The 21,644-nt window shown below is 54.5% G+C and overlaps 7 protein-coding genes across 7 annotated transcripts; 4 read left to right on the top strand and 3 right to left on the bottom strand.

Annotated features, from left to right (window-relative positions):
- Positions 1-2,046: 2,046 nt before the first annotated feature.
- On the bottom strand, positions 2,047-5,319 carry CTAM01_03559 (RasGEF domain-containing protein; the record flags this gene model as incomplete). Its single annotated transcript, XM_060519594.1, has 5 exons — positions 2,047-2,136; positions 2,193-4,000; positions 4,061-4,270; positions 4,333-4,660; positions 4,738-5,319. The coding sequence occupies 5 exons, from the start codon at positions 5,317-5,319 to the stop codon at positions 2,047-2,049; spliced, it is 3,018 nt and encodes a 1,005-aa protein (XP_060385800.1).
- Positions 5,320-10,433: 5,114 nt separating this feature from the next.
- Positions 10,434-11,053, top strand: CTAM01_03558 (uncharacterized protein; the record flags this gene model as incomplete). The annotated part of the gene is made up of 2 exons (XM_060519593.1): positions 10,434-10,511; positions 10,616-11,053. 2 exons carry the CDS (start codon positions 10,434-10,436, stop codon positions 11,051-11,053), a joined length of 516 nt encoding a protein of 171 aa, XP_060385799.1.
- A 176-nt stretch (positions 11,054-11,229) lies between these two features.
- On the top strand, positions 11,230-11,409 carry CTAM01_03557 (uncharacterized protein; the record flags this gene model as incomplete). The annotated part of the gene is made up of 1 exon (XM_060519592.1): positions 11,230-11,409. One exon carries the CDS (start codon positions 11,230-11,232, stop codon positions 11,407-11,409), a length of 180 nt encoding a protein of 59 aa, XP_060385798.1.
- Positions 11,410-13,666: 2,257 nt separating this feature from the next.
- Positions 13,667-14,779, top strand: CTAM01_03556 (uncharacterized protein; the record flags this gene model as incomplete). Its single annotated transcript, XM_060519591.1, has 1 exon — positions 13,667-14,779. One exon carries the CDS (start codon positions 13,667-13,669, stop codon positions 14,777-14,779), a length of 1,113 nt encoding a protein of 370 aa, XP_060385797.1.
- Positions 14,780-14,989: 210 nt separating this feature from the next.
- On the bottom strand, positions 14,990-16,129 carry CTAM01_03555 (HIT zinc finger; the record flags this gene model as incomplete). The annotated part of the gene is made up of 2 exons (XM_060519590.1): positions 14,990-15,536; positions 15,678-16,129. The coding sequence occupies 2 exons, from the start codon at positions 16,127-16,129 to the stop codon at positions 14,990-14,992; spliced, it is 999 nt and encodes a 332-aa protein (XP_060385796.1).
- Positions 16,130-17,301: 1,172 nt separating this feature from the next.
- CTAM01_03554 (uncharacterized protein) lies at positions 17,302-18,346 on the top strand (the record flags this gene model as incomplete). The annotated part of the gene is made up of 2 exons (XM_060519589.1): positions 17,302-18,117; positions 18,224-18,346. 2 exons carry the CDS (start codon positions 17,302-17,304, stop codon positions 18,344-18,346), a joined length of 939 nt encoding a protein of 312 aa, XP_060385795.1.
- A 963-nt stretch (positions 18,347-19,309) lies between these two features.
- CTAM01_03553 (uncharacterized protein) lies at positions 19,310-19,887 on the bottom strand (the record flags this gene model as incomplete). The annotated part of the gene is made up of 3 exons (XM_060519588.1): positions 19,310-19,456; positions 19,519-19,593; positions 19,714-19,887. 3 exons carry the CDS (start codon positions 19,885-19,887, stop codon positions 19,310-19,312), a joined length of 396 nt encoding a protein of 131 aa, XP_060385794.1.
- Between the last annotated feature and the right edge of the window lie 1,757 nt (positions 19,888-21,644).

Here is a 21,644-nt window from a genome sequence, read left to right as displayed (position 1 = left end):
GTCGTTGAGGGTTGAGGGATTTCCAGGGCGTAGGATTGAGGGCGAGTTGTGGGCTTGTGGCGAGAGAAGAGAGAGAGAAAGAGAGAGAGAGAGGGTGTAGGTTCGGCGGGACGAAGTGCAGGGTTAGAATGGAGGTGACCTTTAGTAAGAACCAGAGACCCTAGCCAGCAATGCCTACCGAGAACAGCACGAGCAGAGCACGTCACGTATCACGATAACCTCAGCGACAGGCGGTCAGTTTCGTTCACACCTGGTCGTCGAGCTAGCTCAACAAGGGGAGGAAGGTCGAGACTCTCGAGGTTGCAGAATGCAAGATTGCGTAGAGGACCGGGAGGTAAGGCTAGGTAGGTAAGTAGTAGCGTAGGTGCGTCTTATTTAGAGGGGGAGACTCGAGAGATAGAGACGAGAAAAATAAATTAGAAATGCGGCTACTAGTATGTATGTGCCTCACTGCCCTGAGTGACGGATGTGCCAGCAGGGAACCGACGTGTTGGGAAACACGCGGGCAATGGCGGGAGCTCTGGTCCGAAAAGAATGAGATAGCGCCTCAGCATCTTCAGGTACCAGGTAAGAAACCAACCAACCAAGGGCCGCGATAACAAAGCTACCTGAAGCCCAATCGACGACAATGAGTCGAGCGAGGTAGGCACTCGATAGCCAAAGTGCAGTGCGGAGTGTCAGCGGAGGTAACAGCGAACAAGCAGCTGCGACACGAGTACCTAAGCAGAAAAACTTCCATGGTTCTGGAGAGTACTCCGTAGCGTAGCCTCACAGCCCGCGGCAGTAACAGCCGCGGGCAAGCAAGCAAGCAAGCAAGCCGCTGCAGCACACACCGGGGGGGGGGGGGGGGAGCAGGCATCCAAGGTTGAGGGGGTGACGGCCGCGGGGCATTCAAGCCATGCCATTTTGTTTGCCCATCTGGAATGGCCGCCATGCGACTTACGTACCTCGCACTGGAAATTTTGTGCCATTTTACCTATGGCTTCTGCCAACCTTGAATGCCTGCGTTCCCCAGTGCTCCCCCCCATTCGTCTCCGCACTCCGCAAGACATAGAGGAGTAGCTGAGCAGCACAACCTTAGCTAATGATTGCCTGCCAATTGCTCTCTGGGATCAGCATACAAGTCTAATAGAGGAGCTTGAACTCACCGTCTCTCGTGAAATATTTTCTCCCCAAAGTTCCCCCCTTCTTGCTTCAACCACCAACCATCCAATTGCTACCTCCTGGACACCGATATCACAGCGGCTGGCTGGTGCTGCTGCCCCTTGCTGCCCCTCTCTTTGAAACGCTAAAATCAGAGCTTTCAGGAGCATGACGTCAATGGGCTCTAGCGCACCTCCATCCAACCTAGCGGGGCAGCTCTTCGCCGGCCACATCTCACTGCATTGGGCCGTCGCTGCCACCCCCGGGGCCCCGACATGGCCTGGACCGCCGCCGACTGACAAGGGCACATGGGAACATGCAAATCGATCGTCGATGAAGTGCTGTTTTGGTTCTGGTTGCCGCCGCAGTACAAACCCAGACACACTTCCAATGGCCCCCGGTCCCACGAGAGAAACGTGGTTTGATGTTGGTGGTGGTGTTCATGGTGAGCCTCAATGACTTCTTTTGACTCCTAAGCCCTAATGGCTAGCGTTACCGTCCGTCCTTGACTTAACCTGCAAAATCAGAGACAAAAAATTAATTTCCGCCGTCACATAATCCGGGAGAACGTTGGTCCAGTCATTGTGCTGGCATGATTCGAATAAATCGGACTCGACTGACGGGACTAGTGTCGACAGTAATTCGAGGCCATCATCGACCTCAAAATCAATTGCTGAACAGGATATCTATAACGTCAAAAAACCGAGCCAGATCGCCTAGAAACAGTCCCACTACGCTGCGTGAACCTGACATGTTGATATGTACGCATGCATGCGCCAATGACGTCTCGCGCGAGCTAATGACCAGCTTGCCCGCAGACGTTGCGCCTTCGTCCGTCTATGCTCCCGTTGGAGTTGGGCAAAGGAGTCTTCCCGTCGAGACACTTCGCCGGTTTGCCAGATTCTATTTGGCGAACCACGGAAACTTCTTCTTGTTGTACTCAGCACCACCGCCCGCCGTGCTTTCCAGCTGTACACTCCGTTGATATATCTCCTGTGAAGACGTGTTAGTCATGCTGTGACGATGACAGGGGTTAAGACTGCACTTACTTCTTCATCTGTTGGCATCCTGCAATCCAAAATCAGCTCCCTGGCTGCCTCGTGCTTCGAGAGGTTCGGGTACGCAGTTCCCTGACTCTTCATGAGCGGCAGCAGTACTTCACCGAGTACCTCAAATTTCTTCCAGTTGACTCTATCGCCTTCAGGCCCCACAAATGTTTTGCTTCCCTCCTCGGCCGAGACAAGGTCTCTCCGGTGTAGCGGAATGTAGGGTATCCGTGGCAACGGGGAATTCTCCCATGCCAGTCGGTACGCAAAGTGACTCTTTTGTGTACCCATGAGAATGCCCAATTTCGCAAACGACTTTTGTGCTTCAGGCGGCACCAGTGCCCACGTCTGCGCCAACCGATGGACCGCCGTGCCGTTGATCCCTGCGAGCACTGCCGCCAGACCGTTGTAGTTGTTGAGCCGCCGCAGCTTTTGTGCAATGTTCATGAACTTTTCTAGCATCTGAGACCGATGCTTTGCTTTGTCTCGCAACAATATGAGATTGGCAACCCACTTCGCCACGTGGTTAAAGTGGTTAATCATCCGATTGACGTTCTTGAGACTCTTGCATTTGGATCGTTGCTCCAATGAGAGACTCACATGCCGCACAAAGTCTCTGATACGGATGGAAGAAAACATGACCCAGTCGATGCGCGTCATCTCATCGGCGATGTCGTCGTCCGTGATGTCCATGAAAATATGGTAACGGAACTTGTTCATCGGTAGCACATCCGTGGGCTCCATGTTCGCTGCCTCTCTTTCGTACTCGTCGTAAGAGTGAAATGAGACGTGCGTGCCCACACTACTTGTCCTGTCCACTTGGGAAAAGTCGGAGCTGCCAGAAGGTCTCTCGTCTGGAGTCCTATCGTTGTCAATGGTCAAGGTGATCATACCGTTGGACATGTCTGATGTAGAGCGCGTCTTTTCTCTCGACAAAAGTTTGCTGCCTTCTTCGTCTGCGACTTCGTCCGACTTTGCCCATCCGGTGTTGTCATCCTCCACCACACTGAATTCGAGATGTCGCCGAATTTGCTGCGCAGCGATGGAGAAGATTGGCTCGGTGGAGAGATGTTTAATGAACTCTTCTAGGTTTCGCCTCGTTCCTGATCGCGCAAAGTCGCCAGGGTACAGCGAGACCCATTTTGCGACGACCTCAATGATTCTGAGCTGTGTTGCGGTCTTGGAAAGATAATGTGCTGCTTTGTCGTCTCTGACGCGGTCAAGTCGCGTAAGTATAGCCGAGAAGAGCTCGCCTGGTGCTGCAAACTTCCGGTAGAGACACAAGAAAACATCGGAGAAGTTGTTGTCCGCTTTGGTCATCCGGGGAGCAATAAGCCGGTCGACGAGTTCGTCAAAGGCCACACCTGCTGACTTGGTCGGCTTCTCGAGGAAGCTATCATCGCTCCGTTGAAGAATGGGGATCTCCTCTGAGTATCTGAATGATTCGGCGTCTGACTCCTCCATGTCTAGGAACGAATCCGTCGGCCCGCGGTCGAGACGTATCCCAGGTGTCCGTAGCTGACTCGAGACAGTTTGTTGAGACTCCTCCTCGATGGTATCGGATGGGCCGAACGAGCCCGAACTTGAAGGCGCGCCACCAAAGTCGGTTATTCGAGGACTTCGTGGAGGATGTGGGCCACGTAAGTGATCGGGGATGGGAGGGGGAACACCTCGAAGAAGCGACAAATCAGAGCTCGCTCGGCTATGTTTACTCTGCTGACTTAGCGGGCGTCCGTTGGAGCTGTCGTGGGCCTCGAGGTTGGCTGCCGAGGCTGCACGACGGCGGGGCATGCCCGATTCCGATTGTGATTCTGGCATTTCATCAGCATTAACATTGACTACTTGTGCATTCGCTGATGGGCTCCAATTACCCTTGCGGTAAGCGATCGAGGCTTTCAAGGTTGTGTTCAAGCACGCTCTGGCGCGTTCCGGACTACTTGTAGACAGATTGAACATCCCAACGCACGACTTGAAATACTCGTGGCTGGCGACTCGCTGCGAATCAACCTGCCGTTCGCTCTCTGGATGATCGCATTTATTGGCGACAAGGACAGCCGGCAGACCCGACTTTGTCAAAGCAGCTAGCGCGTGTCAGCAAGACGCGCCGCGTCCAGACGAATCAAACGGCGGGAATTAGGCTCACCAATCGTTTGGGGCAATTCCTTCATGCTCTCTTTATTCGTGACGTCGTAAATAATGAGGGCGCCATCGACCCGCGGGACGATGTGGCCGTTGATCTGTTTCGGCCATTGGATGGGCTGCAGCGGGTTCAGCTCAAAGTATTCGAGGTCAAGCTCGATCAGTGTCACGCCGTATGTGACATTGTCGACGACCATGCGGACGCTGGATGCATTGGTTATGGGCGGCCGCGATAGGCCCAGCACGCGCTGGACGAAGGACGACTTGCCAACGCCCGAGGCGCCAATGACTGGGATATTGAGGCTCTCCATGATGGCGGAGGTTGGTGGTTGCTATGATCGTCAGCCCCTTTTTTCCACTCCCGTCTCATCAGCTACCCCGCAGTCTGTGTCTAGTGGGGCATTATTACCCAGTATAAGGAATGTCCTATTATCAACGACTCTCTTCTTGGGGGCGGCCAGCGCTCGTTGGGCGTGTCGTCATCGCGGAACTCGAAAGCGTCGAAATCGAATTCTTCGTCCTCCTCGTCTTCGTCCCCCTGGCTGTCGCTCGCGTTTTCGTTTTCGTTTTCGTTTTCTTCTCCTTCGTCTTCGGCGTCGGCGTCGGCGTCGTCGAATGAAGTCGCAGTCCAACGAGGGTCAAGTGCAAGCGCCCCTTCAATGTTGTTATCGTCAAATCGCAAAAAGAATGGGTCGTCGACTATGGAGATGAAGGAGTCGCGGTAATTGGCAGGTTGCTCAGAGCCAGTGGCAGAGGGCCGTATTGGCTCGATCGATGACTCTCGGTGGACGGCGTAATGAGGTGTATGTCTCTTCGGAGCGGCGGGGGCGGATCGATGAGCGGCGTCGCGATCGGTTCGTCGGGAGGAGGAGGAGAAGGAGGAGACAGCGGCGGCAGCAGTTGAGTGGTCGGCGGAATAGTATTTCGAAGGTATGCGAGAGCCTTCTGAACTCCTGTGAGCCTTTCGAGCTCCGATAGGGTCGGACGCCATGGCCACGACCAGGGGAGGGCAGAGGCTGTTCGGGGGAGGCAAACAACATACAATGTGCAAAGAAGAAGAGATTGAAAAGATCACGACCGAACAAGAATAGAGCGGACTGGCAGGGCCTTGGGTGAAAACCAAACTTTTGGGACAGTGGATGCACTGACTAAAAGCCGGGATTTCAGAGCCTCAAGGAAGGCATGGCAAACCCACCGGGGACCGTTCTTCTTAGTGTGGTCTGCCTCGTGTGTACCTTGCTTCTCGTCGGGGGCCCTTGAAATGGTTGCTGGGCCGGTGAGAAACCTTGACCACAGGTTGGGCAAGCAAGGTGTGCGTATGATCTGGTAGGTAAGGTACAGTCTAAGGTACGTACGAACGGGACTGCGGCTCGTCAGATCAGGTACACAAGCGTATCCGTTAGAGGTACTGGGTGCGTCTGAATAGCGCGAACGCAGTACGGATACTTCGTACGGATAGGATGGGACAGGAACAGGAACAGGAGGAGCAGGATAGAGCTTCGTGGTGCGGCAGACCAGGGGTTCGAAAAAGGGGCCTGGTTTATTTTTTTTCTCGCTAGGAGCTCCACCGGTGCGCAGATGTCGGGCTTGTGAGAAGTGACGGGCGTGGATTGAGAGGAGCAGCGGAAGCGTCCAGTTCGTCGACGATGCTAGACACACAGCAAATGAGGTCAGTCGCGGATCCAGGCCAAGGGCTCCGGGCCCTTCCAAGCTCCAGCAGGGAAATTCAGGAAGGGGGGGCCGAGCTTGCTGCGATTGCGATTGAAATTGGGATTTAGGATTCTGCCAACTTGGCTGGGCGATGATGGGGGGAGCGTTTGTCCCCTCTAGCGTTGACTAGGGGGTTCAAGATCGAACCAAACCAGGACACCAACGACAATGGCACCTCTTGTTTGTAGCACGGCATGTGCTGTTCCTGTTGCTTCTGGAAGGGGGCCGGGGGCCCAGGGGTTGGTAGGTTTGCTTCCTTACGTACCTTTTGGTCGTTGGAGTTGGAGTTGTGGATGGTTGAATCCTAGGCTGCGCTGGTTTGGGACCGGACTTGACCAAGTAAGATGAGGGAATGGATAGGGGTGGTGGTGGTGGTGGAGGAGGAGAAAGAAGCGTCAAGGTCCCGTCAGGAGACGAATTGAGAGACTAACGGGAGAGCGGGAAGGGGCCGTGACGATCAGGACCGCTGACCGAGAGACGAGCCGTTGAGGGGTAATACCGTAAGGTACGGATACTTTGTAGGTAATACGGAGCAAGAAATCTGAGGTTCTAGTGATTACTGTGTACGGTGTCCGTAAGGTAAGGTAGTCCGTATATTTTGCTGCCGACCCTACCGGACCATGGAAGACCAAAGGCACGGGCACGTCTGCTGGTTTATCAGCAAGTTGGAGTAGTCAAAAACAGGTGTACAGAGATAAATAAGCGTATCCGTCTCTCTGGTTGGGAATGCAGCTGATGCGAATGGATACTCTATCACCTGCAACGGGGGGGTTCAGGACAGAAACGGCTGCATGGGACAGAACTGAACGTGGATGTGGACGTGGAATTGAAAGTGGAAGTGGACGGGAGCAACCAGGGAAGCGGAGAAAGGGACAAGGGATGTTCCACTGCGCCCTGAGCAGCTGGGCTCTTTCTGTTCTATGTACTGTGTGTAATTACCAGTCGGTACCTAAGTACTTCCATTTCTGGATGAGGAGGAAGGAACACTGTGAAATCAAAGAAGGAAGCTCGGGCCCCCGGCACCATGCGGAGTGGATTCAAGGTCCATTTTGTTCGGGGCCCATCCATCCAATGACAAGACTTGAAAGCGTTGGTACCACTGGACCCCTTCGACGTCCACGGAACGTTTGAACTTTCCTTCTGCCGAATGATTGGTCACCGTTGCTGAATTCATCCTTCCTCTCCATTCAAGATATCTCAAGACCCTCAGTGGCTCCAAATTCAAGGTGGAACTTGAAAGTGCAGGGAGACAGCTACTACCTTTCTCGGTGGGTGTGGTGCGAGTCCGTAGGTACCCAACGGATACTCATACGTCCCTTGCTGCTCCAGTGGACCTCTCTCCTTCCGAAGCTAGAAACCTACTGGGCCGACCTAACTTAAGTACCTTAGACGGCTTCGATGCACCAAAGGTACCTAAGGTGTTATGCATCCGTAGCTACCACTGCTCCTTAACGCCAACCTACCTTACTACCTTATTACCTACACTACTTCCTTTCCTTGCATTGTGCAGCCCGAACTACATACGCAGTAGCCCACCAACAATCAAGTCAAATCAAACCTCGTGAACCATGTCGTCCGGGGTTGACTCCGGCTCGTTGCTCCGGGTCCAGCTTCCTCATTGCGACCAACATCACCAACTGGCGGTCTGCAAACTCTACCAGCTCAGGACTTGAACCCCAGATGAACATCCCTTTGTACACCAAGACCTACTATTATGCTTCTTCCCACTGTCCTCACGAGGTACGCTGCACTTGTCCGGACAATCTACCTTTTTCAGCAGCAAACTCACTTGCGCCGAAACCCAATACCAACTCACCGATGACGTACGGATGCCCAGTTCGCGACAAGCTCGCCATGGGTCAATCCTGCAGGGCCAAACTCATGCCCAACAAGCTTCTGTCAAGAACAATGCTGCTGGCGCGCGTACAGACACCATTCATGTCTCAAGATGAAGCACTTCAACTCGTGCCATGATCCTCCGGCGCCCATATCATCGCAATTTCGCATCAGCACGTGGTCCGCAGGCCAATAAAGCTTCCTAGCTTAGCTCCACGAGCTTCTGCAGGGTTGCTTTCACCATCAAGCCATGCTCCCGAAACGCACCATCGTTGATTCCTTCACATACTAACAGTCACAGTTTACCATGTTTGGAGCGAACCAAAAAAAAAAGACTCCAGGTTTCGTCTCGAAATAAGCGGCATTCCAAGGTGTTTTCTCCAGGAATATGATCCCGGCAATGGCTCTGAGCCGTTCCAGTAGCTCGGGACCCGGATGGTTGCCGGTCATCTTCGGTCGGCATTGGCACGCAGATCTGGCCTCGACATTCCACCAGGCCGGGTTGCGATGCAAGTTGCTCCATCTACGGATATTCCATCAGGTATCTTGCCCACTTCACGGCGGACACAAACAATATTGTGTATTTCTGTACGGAGTACGGTTGCGGCATCTTCATTCAATGTGTCCGACCTCCCTAGACATTTGACGACGCACCGGCCTCAACTCGGACTGTTGGAGCCTGGTTCGAATAAACTTCTGTCAAAAAATTGAGCACGGTTCATTGAGAAATTGCCTGGCCATCCCTCGTCCCAAGCCCTTTTCTACCTGAGCATCGCAATAATGAAGAAATGGTACCGACGTCTTCAGCTCCAATGAACCCCCCTTTTCGAACACCAGATCGCGCTACTTGATCCTGCTCCGTTTCATGATGGAAACAATTTATCGTTCGACTTTCTGACACGAAGGATTGGCAACCGGCGCTGACACGGATCGCAGTGGAAATAACGTCGTCGACTAAGTTGTGGCCGCGTTCTTGGCATCTCTCCACTGGAGGACCCTTGTCTTGGGCCACGTTCCTGCGCTTTGGCTACGGATATGGTTACGAGTGCCTCCATCAAAGTGTATATCCCAAGCTACCACATGAAGTCCTGGACTCATCCAACATCAGCTGATGACAATATCGCGGCTTTCACTTGTGGTTCTCACGATCTCGCCAGCAATTCGAATTCAAGTCAGTGCAACACAATAGCGCTGGCTCTAGCCGGCCTTTTTTCTTTTCTTTCTTGCTTTTTCAGGTCTGCAGCGGGAGAACCGCATGGTCGATAAGCGGGCCGATTGTGGCATTGGCCTTCTCAATAGACTGAAAAATGCCAGCCACGGCTTGACGACGGCGTCGTCTGGCGAACAGTACCCGCCTCACTTAGTTATACGGGCTGCTGCTATTCCAAAACCATCATGAGCTGGAATGCCATGCTCTTGTTCAAAAAATTTTGTGAGGACCGGCAATACGTATTCGAAGAGGTTGGGTTACGTGTCGAGCTGAGGGACTCGACATTTCGCCGTTGGTGGTTAGGCTACGTCTAGGTCGCAAACCACACATCAGGCCCGGCCCGGCTCCGAGAGAGAACACAAGGGAATTGGGCGTGTTAAGCAAAGTCAAAATGGTCAGCTCCGGATCAGCAATCTTTATTTCACACACTTGCAGCTGTGGCGTAGCAGAATGACTTGTGTGCCTCCAACAACTACGTACGGATACAGGGAATGGAGGGCTGCTTGTGGGGTTCGTACGCGGCAGTTCAGGGTGCCGCCAGCAACACACTCGATGGATGCGTGGCTGCATCGCCAAGCTGCATGATATGGCTTCGTAAAACCCAGCGTAGGGTTACATGGAAGGCGATACGAGGGCAAGACATGCAGACGTGCAGCAAGCTACACAAGTGGACAACCCCATTCATACGGTACCTTTCTCTCGTGATACCTCACCGAGTCTTATATGGCGTGTTTTGCATAGAGACCTTGCTGCGCAGGGAGCCGCGCCTTTTTGCGATATACGGATTGCGGTGAGAACGGTGAAGTCAGCGGACTGTGTGAGAAAAGCAACAAAGCTCTCTTGACGTACTGTTCAGTTTGTTCGGATGGCAAGCAGAATTTCTTACCAAGGCAAGCAGGCAGTGTTACCACCAACCGAGACAATTGCTGTTGGTCAGACTCAAAGTCAACAGTCTAGAGTCTAGGGGTGAGATGCTGCGGTTCTATCCACTGGGTGCGCCTATTCAGGAGATCGCGCCATGGCCGAATCCAGCGTGTGTTGCAGGAGCATTAAGAGATAAGACGACGCTTGGCGGACCATTTGCTGATCATACCCAATAGGATTAACTCTGTCATCAGTTGGGTCTAACAACCTCCCTGGGGGATCGAGTCTTCCGGTTTCGTCTGCATCTGCAGCGTTTATTCACTAACCGTCTGGATATCACTCACTGCCGAGAGCCGCTGATCTTCCTTCTTCTTTGTCTCTGATAATTTCTTTTCTCTTACTTTTTCTCCGTCGACTTACTTGCTTACTGACGGTGATTTGGTGATGGTTCCAAGACATAGGCGAGCCCAAAAGCTAACCTCACCATGCTCGATGGCTGGGATGTCTTGAGGCTTCAGATGGCGCGGTCGAACTTCTTGTCTGTCGATCTCTCCGTACCCAGCGTGACAGCCCTCGTCTGGGGTTGGAAAGCTGGGGGAGATTGGGGAGGGGGGGGGGGGGGGGGGGGGGAGGGGGGGGGAGGGGCTGGCAGCGCATGGCCGCGCGGGGGGGGGGGGCGGGGGGGGGGGGGGGGGGGGGGGGGGGGGGGGGGGGGGGGGGGGGGGGGGGGACGGTGACCCGAAGGAACGTGGCATCACCTCCACACCCTCCCGTAGTCGACACCAGCAACCTCAACCCATTGATCAGAAGACAGAAACGACGCCGTCCAACTCGGTTGTGCGGCGCACATGGAGCCACCGTGCATATCGAGCTTGTCAGGGAACTAGTCACATCCCCCTTTACCCCTTCCCCTGCCGCAGCAGACTTGCTTCTAGCCTCCAGTCTTGACATTTGCAAGAAGCGCACCACAGGCTGCCCTACAGTGACTAACGCCCGCTTATACCCTTCGACACACATCAGAAGCATGTTCAGGCGACGATGTACAAGGCATGTTGGCCATTGTCCTAGCCTCCGACCATGCTCTCATACAGAGGTCGGATGGTGAATTGCTGTCGAGGTTTTAGAACAGACAGCGCCACCGACGCCCGAAGAAGTGGTCGAGGTCCTTGAGCAGTGAGGAGAGAGGAGGAGGAAGCCGGCTCCGTGTGGTGTCGGTGAAGCGTGCGAACGCCCGGAGACAGTCCCAAAGCGGCATCCGATCACTGGTCCAGTGTAACTCGGATGACCAACAAGGCGTCTAACATGTCGAGCCATACCGCGTTTGTCCGGCCGGTTCATCCAAAAGGTAGGCTCAAGCACCACGGCCATGCTACCTTAATTTTTATTCTTCCCCCTTCAGTCCCCTGTCACCTTATTTTTTGTGGTATATTTTCTTTGCAGGTCACGATCTTGGTCGAATAAGGAATGGTTCGGGTTAGCTGGTGGTGGTGGTCTCCCGGCACCCCAGTTCATGCGCGCCCTTACTCGCCCACAGGCTAGGGCCGATATTCTAATGAAATCACATCGGACTAGTACGGAGAAGTCGGCTATTGGTACAGCAGGAGGTCGTCACGCTGAACATGTTGATACAACACCTCAGACGCAGGGTTGATTGGTGCCGCCGAGAGAAGGAAAGGGACAGGGAAGGGGAAGTACAGGAAAGAAAGAATGGGTCTAGGAGACTGGCGGTGGTATGCAAGTTTGATAGCTTGTCTGTCCCATGCGCTGCGTGCCGACAAGCGCAAAGAAAAGGTGGGCAACCCTCAGAGAACGAACTGTCCAGGGCCCTCGAGTTCCCATCCTCGCCGCTTAAGGTAAGGTACAAGTCTCCGTCAGGTAAGGTTACTGAGGATAGTAAGGCGAGGTGGGCTGGTTAAAGGTCCAATTCCCCGTCTTACAGCTCAGTGAGGCAAGGCGAGGGATCTTTTGAAGCCTAGTACCTGAAGCCAAATAAGCGGCGCGATGCGTGATGCGTGATGGAGGCGGTTGTATTTCCCAAACCCCACCTGCTTTAACTGCAATCCCGAAAGGCTCCAGAATGGAGAGTGCAAAGTAAAGCTTTCCAAGCATGAAGCCGTTCGAAAATGCTTTTCCATGCTGACGGTATGGACTAAGAACTATGGTATCCCCTGAGATTCCGAGTACTTGTCTGCCTTTGGTCTAAATGGATGCAAATGGTCTCCAATCCAACCCCCATGCATTCATTCCCATCCACACCGGGCCATGACCATGACCAGAACCAGTCAGTCCCTCAAGCCATTAAATACCATCAGAGGTGTCTAAAAATGCAACCTATGGAACGCTCGTGTCTCTCAAGACATCCGTGAACCCCCCCTTGTGGTTTTTAATTCTTCACCTTCCCATACCCCCTTCGCAAAGCCCGTCTCTTCTCGCTACCGACCACTTCTCCCTCTCAGTCACTTTTTCTTGACTCTTCAGCCTTCTCTGGTCTCTCATCTCTTTCCTCGGTCTTTCGCTAGATCGCCCTCGCATTTCTCACACACACACACACACACACAAACACCACGCAAAGTCGAGTGTGTTGTCTCTCCAAATCCTTGTTGCGCCAGACACCACCCACAAAAGCCACACCCTCCGTCGTCCGAGTTCAGCCAGACCAGGCTCCCGTCCCATTCTCTCGCCGTCACCGCGCGCGCATACGGAGAGGCATCAGAGAAAGACACAGAGAGGAGATAGCACGCTTGGTGGCAGGTCTGAAGTTTGTCCCCGTGAGGTACATATTGTCTGGGACCCTGCGGGACTAGCGACGCACACCACCGCCGACATCTTCTCTCGCATCTTTTCCGCCTTTTTTATGTTCTTTTGCTGTCTCTTGTCTCTTCTGTCACTGTTACTTGTCTCTGTTTAATCGACCTTTGCGTGCCTCACATCACACACATACGCACACACATACACAGACACCTTGCCCGACGTTATTCACCACCTTCCAACCGCCGCACTCCGGCACGCACGACACGCACGCACCAATAGCCCCCAAAACGCAGGTCCAGCGCCTGGGACGTTCCCAATCGCCGACAGGACGACAGGACCCTTGGAACCGCGAAAGGAAGAAGAGCTCTGCGACCCACTTCACCTGCCTTGGTCCAGACGGACGGTGGTGCATCTCGCTCGCTTGAGCCTTGGATTGAGCCCGCGTGCTACTTGCTTGCTTGTCCAGTTCCTACGTCCCGGTCGTATGACATATACATAACCCCAGGACACCCCGAGACCGCTGTTGAACCCAAGGGTCATTCAACTTCCCAACTGTAGATCCTTCTTCATCTATCTTTTTTTTCTCTCTCACCCACAGGGGCGTTCTCAACCGGGCATTCACGTCAAAGGAAAGCAAGCCTTTTTTTTTTTGGCAACGGATGTTACCTACATGACTACTACCCCTGCCAGGAAACAAACAACCTTAACTGCCCGACCCGACTTGCTCTGACGATCAACCCACCCCCGCGTTCTCTCAGTTCACTCAATTATCCACTGGAGCATCTCCATTCATACATAAAAAGCGCCCTCCGTCCGGAAACGCTTTTTGCGACTACGTCTTGTTTTCTAACAAACTCGGCACTGAGCCTCGTCATTCACATTCATTCCGGAATTTCAAAGATTCGAATCTCTAGTTGGAACCTTGATCCCGAGTATCGGTGGAGTAGTTTCCATTTCAGCGATCAACATGTTATACAACATGAGCTACCCTCGTGATCAGCCGACGGCGGCGGCAGCTCAGCCCATCAAGCCAATCGCCCCTCCTCGGCCGAGACAGCGGTGCTCGCAGCCGATGCCTTTCGACCCCGAGGAACTGTCTCAAAAACTCGTCAAGGTCCTTGCCGATCAGAAGCTTCACGCCGAGAAGAGAAGGAGAGCCAGGGCGGAGGCCACCGCGCCGTCCAAACCGGCAGCACCAGCTCCAGCCCTCAACGGGCTACAAGACGGTCACCCACAGCATGCAAGCTTGGCTAGGGAGTATCTCGATCAAGGGTCACTCAAGCCCGGCCAGTCCACCACCAACACCACCACCAGACCTGCGCAGCCTACCGTAAAGCCAACCAAGGAGAGGGTGGACTCTGGCAGCTCCGCAAGGTCAAAGTCCAAGACGTCCGACGCAGACACCCGCAGCTCCAAGTCTGGCGGAAAGGACTCGTCTTCGAAACGCAAAGGCTCTGACGGTGACAAGCACCCCTTCATCCCACAGTTCGCCGCGGCGCAGTTCTCGCGCACAACGACGACCGAGACGTCGGACAGCAAGGGTCTCGTTCGCAAGTTGTCGAGGACGGCCCTCAGGATTGCCCAAGGCCACCGCGAGAGGCATCAGGACCGCGCCCCCATCACCCACGAACAGATTCCGGAAATGGCTGAGCTGGGCAGCTCCCGCGCGCACCGTGACCGTAACCACCACAGACACACCATTGAAGGACCGCTGGGTGTTGGCCGGGCCGGTGAGATTGACCACACCAGATCTGCCAGGCGGGCTACAACCGGCGACATTCTCCTCCCCTTTGAATCTGGTGCTTCTTCACCATATCATCTTGATGATCCCGAGGCGGCGGATCACAACCCCTATGAGCACCGCGTGGACTGGACCCAAAGCGACGAAGCGCAGCCGCAGCCGAAGACGAAGCCGTCGCTGCGCAAGGCGGATTCCATATGGGCTCTGAAGCATAAACTCGGAGCCCTCACCAGACACGGGCGGGAAGAAAACCACTCCCGGGACAACAGCCCACCGTCCGACACCGCCTTGAGGTCGCCCAAGAGCGGATTCTTTGCGCGATTCAAAGTCAACCACTGAGCTCCGAAAGGAAACTTTTGTCAAGGGAGTAAATAGGACCCTTACCTGATGATCGATACCATCTATGCATACACGGCGCGGTTTTGCAGCACACTCGCGGTCGAACGTGTGTATCCGTACGCCTTATCCAACACAGGGCCGCCGCATAATACACGCAGGCCGCCCGCCTTAATCATACCATAACCCAATCCAAAACCACAAAACGCCCTCTCACCCGCGGTCCTCCGTCATGAGGCGTCTAATCAGCTCGGCATCCTTCTCAGCCGCCTGTTTCCTAATCACCTCTTCCGCCTCGGCCGCCGCGCTCGCCTGCGACATGAGGTGGTTAATGAGCTCGACGTACTCCCTCACGCCCTCGCCGTCCTCGCCGTCGGCGGCCCTGGCCCTCCGCAGCGCCTCTTTCCCCTTGCGGATCCCGACGTCGTGCGTCCACTGCTCCTTTTTCGGGTTCGCGGCCGCCAAAGCCCGCGCCTTCATCATGTCGTTGAGGCTGCTCCCCGTGGACTGCAGTTCCGGCGGCGGCTCCGTGGCGGCGAAGATCTCGAGGAGTCGCGCCTGCAGCGTCGGGTACCGTCGGAAGAGGTACCGGAGCTGGTCCGAGTCGTCGAGGACGCTGAAGGGGTTCCTTGGGTCGCTTGCGGCGGCGGCACCGCCGCTCGGTGCGGGGGGCTCGATGGCGGCCGAGGCGGGTTTCGGCGCCGGTTCGGGATCGGGCGGGTGGTTCTCGCGGTGCGTTTTGTTACACGGGACGGAGCAGCTGGAGGGAGAAAGGGGAAGCCCGCAAGTCAGTAAAGATAATGTATATAACGAGAAACAAGCCACGTATAATGAAGAATGAGTACTTTTGAAGAAAACGCCATGAAACAGACTCGAGCATATTTGTGAAAAAAGTACGTACAATGGTAATGCGCAGCGCGTGCACTTGTATTTCCCCTCTTTTTCGTGGCATACACCACACATCTTTGTCTTTGGCGCGGACGGGGGAGGAGGCTGTGTTGTCGCCTCTGGCGTCTCGTCTGCTGCTGCTCCTGCCGCGGGTTGTGCCTGTGTCGTTTGCGCCGTGGGAGCTGCTGCTGCTGCTGCTGCTGCTGCTGCTGCTGAACCGTCACCGTCACCCGGCTCACCCTCGCCTTCACCTGCCGTCAGTGACGCATTCGCCATCGCCGCCGTCGTAGCCCTCGTCTTTGCCTCGCCATCGTCGTCGTCGTCTTGTTGCGAGGGGCTCGTTGCGCGGGACCGTTTCGCGGCGGGGGGTCGGGACTCGGGTTCGGTTGCTAGGTCGTCTTGTGCGGCGCGTTTGGGGGATGTCGGGGGGGCGGCGTTGGTGGAGGTGTCGTCTGGGATTGACATCTTGGGAGGAGGAGGAGTAGGGAAGCCGGCGGTTCGGTCGACTGTTTCTCGGTTCTGGAGAGGGCGAAGGGAAGGGGGGGGTTGGAGGAGGTTGTCGCTGGGCGAAGAACGAGTGTCGTGGGAGAGTGTCCGTTTGCTGGCTGGGAAGTTGCTCTCCGTTGTCGGGTATGTTGCGTCGATGTTCAATGGTTGCTCTGTCGCTCTCCGAAAAGGAAAAAAAAAAAAAAAAAAGAGTAAATACGGATAAAGTGCTGACTAGAGACAAGGGTAAGGACAAGCCTTTGCGATTCAGGGTACGGATAGGTAGGTAATGTAAGGTGGTCAAGGATCGAGATAACGTCGTTGGACGCTTTGAGTAACGATAACCCCGCGTTCCTTTTTTCTTTTCTTTTTTTCTTTCTGTCTTCTTTCCTTTTTTTATGCCAGTTGGGTTGCGAGAGACTTCTCTGCTTTGGGCTCCTTTTCGAAACTTTTTTCTGCCGTCTGTCCGTTTGACGATTTTCCGGCGGGGCGTTTTCCTCCATAATACCTTGGTTCCTTAAAACCTTGGGCGGTGAACAGCCCCTTGACCGCCAAAATACCTTACCTTAGCTGTCCCCGAGCTCCCCACAAAAGCCTTCACTTCATGGAAATCGGGAATTCCACGGACCAACCCGAGGGGTTCCATGAGTGGCAGTTTTCTGCGTCATTCTTCTCCAGCTGTCCGAACCCCCCCTGGCACTGACTGAGTGGTCCACCGTCCACCGTTCACTGACCCTGACCCCCAAGAAAGGACAGGGCCCAAAATTGACCAATTCCCGCAGAGAGCCTCGATGATTGGTAATGCAACGCCTCGGAATTGAGAGGCATGTGCAAAAAAAGTGGAAAGCTCTTTCCAGTTTTGTCAACCTTTTTCCTCGCGCTGTAATTTGCCTGCTGTCAAAATTCAAAGGTTCCGTCACCGGATGTAATGCCGAGGTGTGAGGTTTGGTAAATTTGTACGGATACGTCTGAATAATCAACATTTTCGACAATACATCTTCCCACAACATTTACGACTTTTCTCCTCACTCTTGGACGACCAAAAACCTTCGCCCTCGACATTGTATATTCGGTCAACAACGACGATAGCGACGAATCATCGGATCGGAGAGACCCCGACGGCCACCAAACACATTAAATCTTTCGCCACAATGTCATCCTACAGAGCAACGAGGACGGCCCTCCGCGCTGTCGCGCGCACATCGAGGCTCGCCACCTCCAGACCCTCACAATCGCGATCCTTCGCCAGCGTACACACCGGCTTCCTCCAAAACAACCAAACATCACAACGCCGCCCGACGGCAACAACAAGTCGACACCAACAATCCCTCCAGCTACAATCCCCCTTTGCCGCCCGCACCGGCGCCGTCCGCACAATCTTCATCCAGACCGAAAACACGCCCAACCCAGACGCCGTAAAGTTCCTCCCGAACCACCGCATCCTCCCCGACACCCTCTCCACCCCCTTCATCGAGTACCTCAACCCGCGCTCCACCATCGCGCCGCCCTACCCGTCCCCGCTCGCCGCCCAGCTCATGAACATTGACGGCGTCACCTCGGTCTTCTACGGCGCCGACTTCATCACCGTCAACAAATCCCCCGACGCGAACTGGGCACACATCCGCCCGGAGATCTTCGCCCTCATCACCGAGGCTATCACCTCGGGCCAGACCATCGTCACCGTCTCGGCAGACAAGGAAGGCGGTGTCGGTGCGGCCGCCGACGGCGCCCCCGAGGAGCCCGATAGTTTGGCGTACGATGAGAACGACAGCGAGGTTGTCGGCATGATCAAGGAGCTTCTCGAGACGAGGATACGGCCTGCTATCCAGGAGGACGGCGGCGATATCGAGTTCCGCGGGTTCACGGACGAGGGTACCGTGCTGCTGAAGCTTCGCGGTGCGTGCCGGACGTGCGATTCTAGCACCGTGACGTTGAAGAATGGTATTGAGAGCATGCTGATGCATTATGTAAGTTGACTCAACATCTGTGGTTCTTGGGAGGTTTCCTGGAGATTTCCTGCAAAGTGCCCCCCGAATAACCGTAGATCATACGTGCTGACGTTGGCATATCCAGATTGAGGAGGTCAAGTCCGTCGAGCAGATCCTCGACCAGGAGGAGGAGATTGCCATCCAAGAATTTGCAAAGTTTGAGGAGAAGCTCAAGTCCCAAAAGGGACCCGAGGCGACCGCGGCATAAACAGTAGCACGCTCGAATGCGATATGAGGAAGACTGTCCAGAAGTGGTTCCCAAACACTTCTCAGAATGACGAAACAATAAGATATCGAGGAGGCGCACGATACCTGTAGAACTGCTGTATAATTAAAGAGAAACGTTTCATCCGGCTTCAACCCGGTGACGGAGACAATACCCACTACCAAAAGCGTACACTGCTATTCCTTCATCGCAGCCTCGTCCACGTCTACGTAGGGTTACGCCAGCCTCGCATAGTCGAGGTGTGCACAGATAATGAATGACCTGGTCCGAGACCTACCTCGCAAACCGCTATCGCTGAGCCTCGTGTTCGGTCGGATATGATGCCTCACTGACCCGGAATGGGCTGCGTCGCCTCGAACGTAAAGGAAAGAAAAAAAGTCAAGTTCCGAGCCGGGGCCGGTCTAGGTCTAGATGGATGACGATCTGGGCGAGCCTATGAGGGCCTGTTGCGCACAACCCTACCACCGGCGGCGTCAAGTCAGATTGCAGAATTCAGACAAATGCCGTCGACAATGCGAGTAAAGATCATCCATGGCCTGCTAAACCCTAGCCAGCCGCGTTCGAGATCAGTATCCGTCGTAACGAAATGCGCAGGCCCAGCAGGGTTGGCGGAGGGTTTTCCCTATTGCCCTCGTCCTGATTGGACTCTGGCCCCAACCAAGGGTTGCTGCAGCGGATCAGGGCGGGGGGCCGGGGGTGGTCGTTCCCGTACAGGAACCCCTCATGGAATCATCGAAACCCCTCAACTCTCTTGCGTCTTGACGTCCCCACGGTTGAGCAATTCTGAGAGTGGTTTTAACGTTCACTCCCTTTCGTCTGCCGTACCTCATCAGAACGGCCATCTCCGTCTTGTTTCCCACCCCTCTTTCTCTCCTTAAACAGGCCTCGGAGGTCAACGTCAACGGCCCACCGAATTCCTGGCTCGTCTTTTCTGCTCGGTCAAGTTTAGGTTCCTTGACTTCCGCTGATCTCGTGCCGCATCTCCTCATCATCATGCCAGTCTGCCGGGTGCATGCCTGTCCCGTCTCTGCCTCCGCACCGAGTACCACCAGTGCCCCCTAGAAAACGATTGGCAGGCCCCTGTTGACGTTGCTACAATATCGCAGTACAGAATTAGTTGCGAACAGCAACCCATGGTATTGATGCCGACTTACACTGTAATCTGAGGCAGACCAGATGCAAGAGCGGAACAGTTGCGGTCGCGCCAGGTGGGCCAGGAGAGGACCGATCTTGGAGACCCTAAGTATCCGTCTTTAGTTGCAGTAGCGCCGCTTGGTGGGCAGCAACTTCGAAGAAACCCAACATTCCAAGGTCAAACTTCCAGATGATTCCCTTCAAGATCCGCGTACGGATAGGTGCTCCCAGGTTGTGAATGTTTGACGTCCGCTCAGACGGTTTTCTGGCCACTTTTTGACTTCTGGCTTCTTGGGGAGCCGTTGCAGCAGCCGCTCACGGTTGAGTTTAATGACAAGATGATAATCCGGGGTAAAGCCCCCTGGCTGATTTTGACTTTCGCCCTCCATCGGTGTCGTCGATCTCCAGTGACGGTGCGGTACGTTGCGTTTCGTTGCCGTCTTTGATGGTCGCATTTGTAGACCACCAGATCATCCTATCAACTGCAGAGAATACCTGGGTATATCTCGTCATCTTCGTATACGTGATATAGATCGGGCTGCTAGGTCTCAAGCTCGGCGCATCGTCCAAAACTGAAGCGCGACGCTCAGTCTCACTCTTACCAGGGTGTGGTTGATAGACAGGCTGCATTTCAGGAGTAGAAAGGTATTCAAATGGCCAAAGGAAACCCTCCAATGTCTGATGCGTTCATTTTCTCCTCATAGCTGGTCGATGGAATCGAAATGCGTGATTCTGCGCATCTAGTAGTGCGTCGACCTAGAGGCGGAACCTCATCCGTGGTCGCATTTATCTCAAAGACGCACCAGACATTGTCTCCGCCCACCGGTTGCCGGCAGTGCGTTCCTTCATCGTCGTCAATACTGCTTACCCGGGTTCACATCTGATTCGATATCGAAAGTTCCGACCCGTGCCATACGCCTAGAGTCTGGATGATGCCACTGTGAGGTCAGTGAGACAGTCAAATCGAAGAAGCCTTTGAAGATGAAGGAGGTTAGCTTGAGCATGGCGCGCGTGACATGCTGCAGCAGCCCGTTTACTCCACAGATCCTTACCCCTCCTCGGTCTCGGAGAAGTGCCCTGAACCCAGACCTCCATCGCCAAACCTTCTGCCTGCATCTGCACATGCACCTCTGCCTCTAGTGGTGCCTCCCTTTGGCATCAGAGATGGTAGGTAGTTATAGTCTCCTATAGGTCATTGACCGGCGATACTCAGTGCAAAAGCTGGTCCGTCATCTCGTGGGTCGTAGTCCTCTCCCCCTTTGCCGGTAGTAGCGGCCGTGGCTCCAGATTTCTCGCATCATGGCACTTGGGACCTTGACTCCTCTTCAGCTGATACTTGTGGAACAGGGTCTCAGCAACTTGGAGGCGTCTCATACTGATATTAAGTGGCGTAGACTGAAAGACGTTTCCTTGTACCTTGTCGCCTTGTTTGTAGCGGAACGTGAGCCCACGGACATTTGTAGAACATGGATCTAGTGCGGGGTGGTGAGGGATGAGGACCGATGGCAAGCTGCAGAATTACAGCCACCCTTGCAACTTTCAACGGCAAACCTCTAAACTTTCCAGGGAAACCGCCATGCGAACATCGACCGTGGCTCCCGCTGCCGTACAAAGTGTTACCGGACATGATGGCGCGTGCTCTATGTTGCGTTCAAGAAACAGACGTATTTGGATCACGACTGTGTCTCACGTACGTCCGCGGCATAGGCCAAGTAGTAGAAGGGTGAGACCCTGCAACGGCGAGACCACCAGATGTTCTTGGGCACTTAGGACGATGGATGCAGTCAACCGGTTGGCTGGCTCGACTTGCTGGTGGTTCGAATATGCTCCTCCTGATTGCAGCGCTATGCCACCGCTGACCGAAGTTGGACTTGGCCATTTGTTGATCAAGGGGCGAAAAGCCGCTAAAGGTTGGAGGATCGGCGATGGGCGAATGGGCTCAGCCTGTTACAGCCGCATAGAGGTCAGATGGCCACTTCATGCCCGGAGGCTGAGGGAAAGCATGCAAGAAGAAAGCTGCAGTGTTAACGGCATCGTCGGGGACCACTCTGACCGCAGGTAGTATCCATGTCGGCGATCCGGAAAAGCTCGTTCCTCGCTCACGCTGGTTTTCCTAGTTGTTTCTATAGTATAGTTTCGCTGAATG

This window comes from Colletotrichum tamarilloi (genome assembly GCF_030869305.1).
Source record: "Colletotrichum tamarilloi strain Tom-12 chromosome Unknown Scaffold_8.1, whole genome shotgun sequence".
In the NCBI taxonomy this organism is placed as follows: Eukaryota; Fungi; Ascomycota; class Sordariomycetes; order Glomerellales; family Glomerellaceae; genus Colletotrichum; species Colletotrichum tamarilloi.
This window is presented reverse-complemented; position numbering and strand designations above follow the sequence as displayed.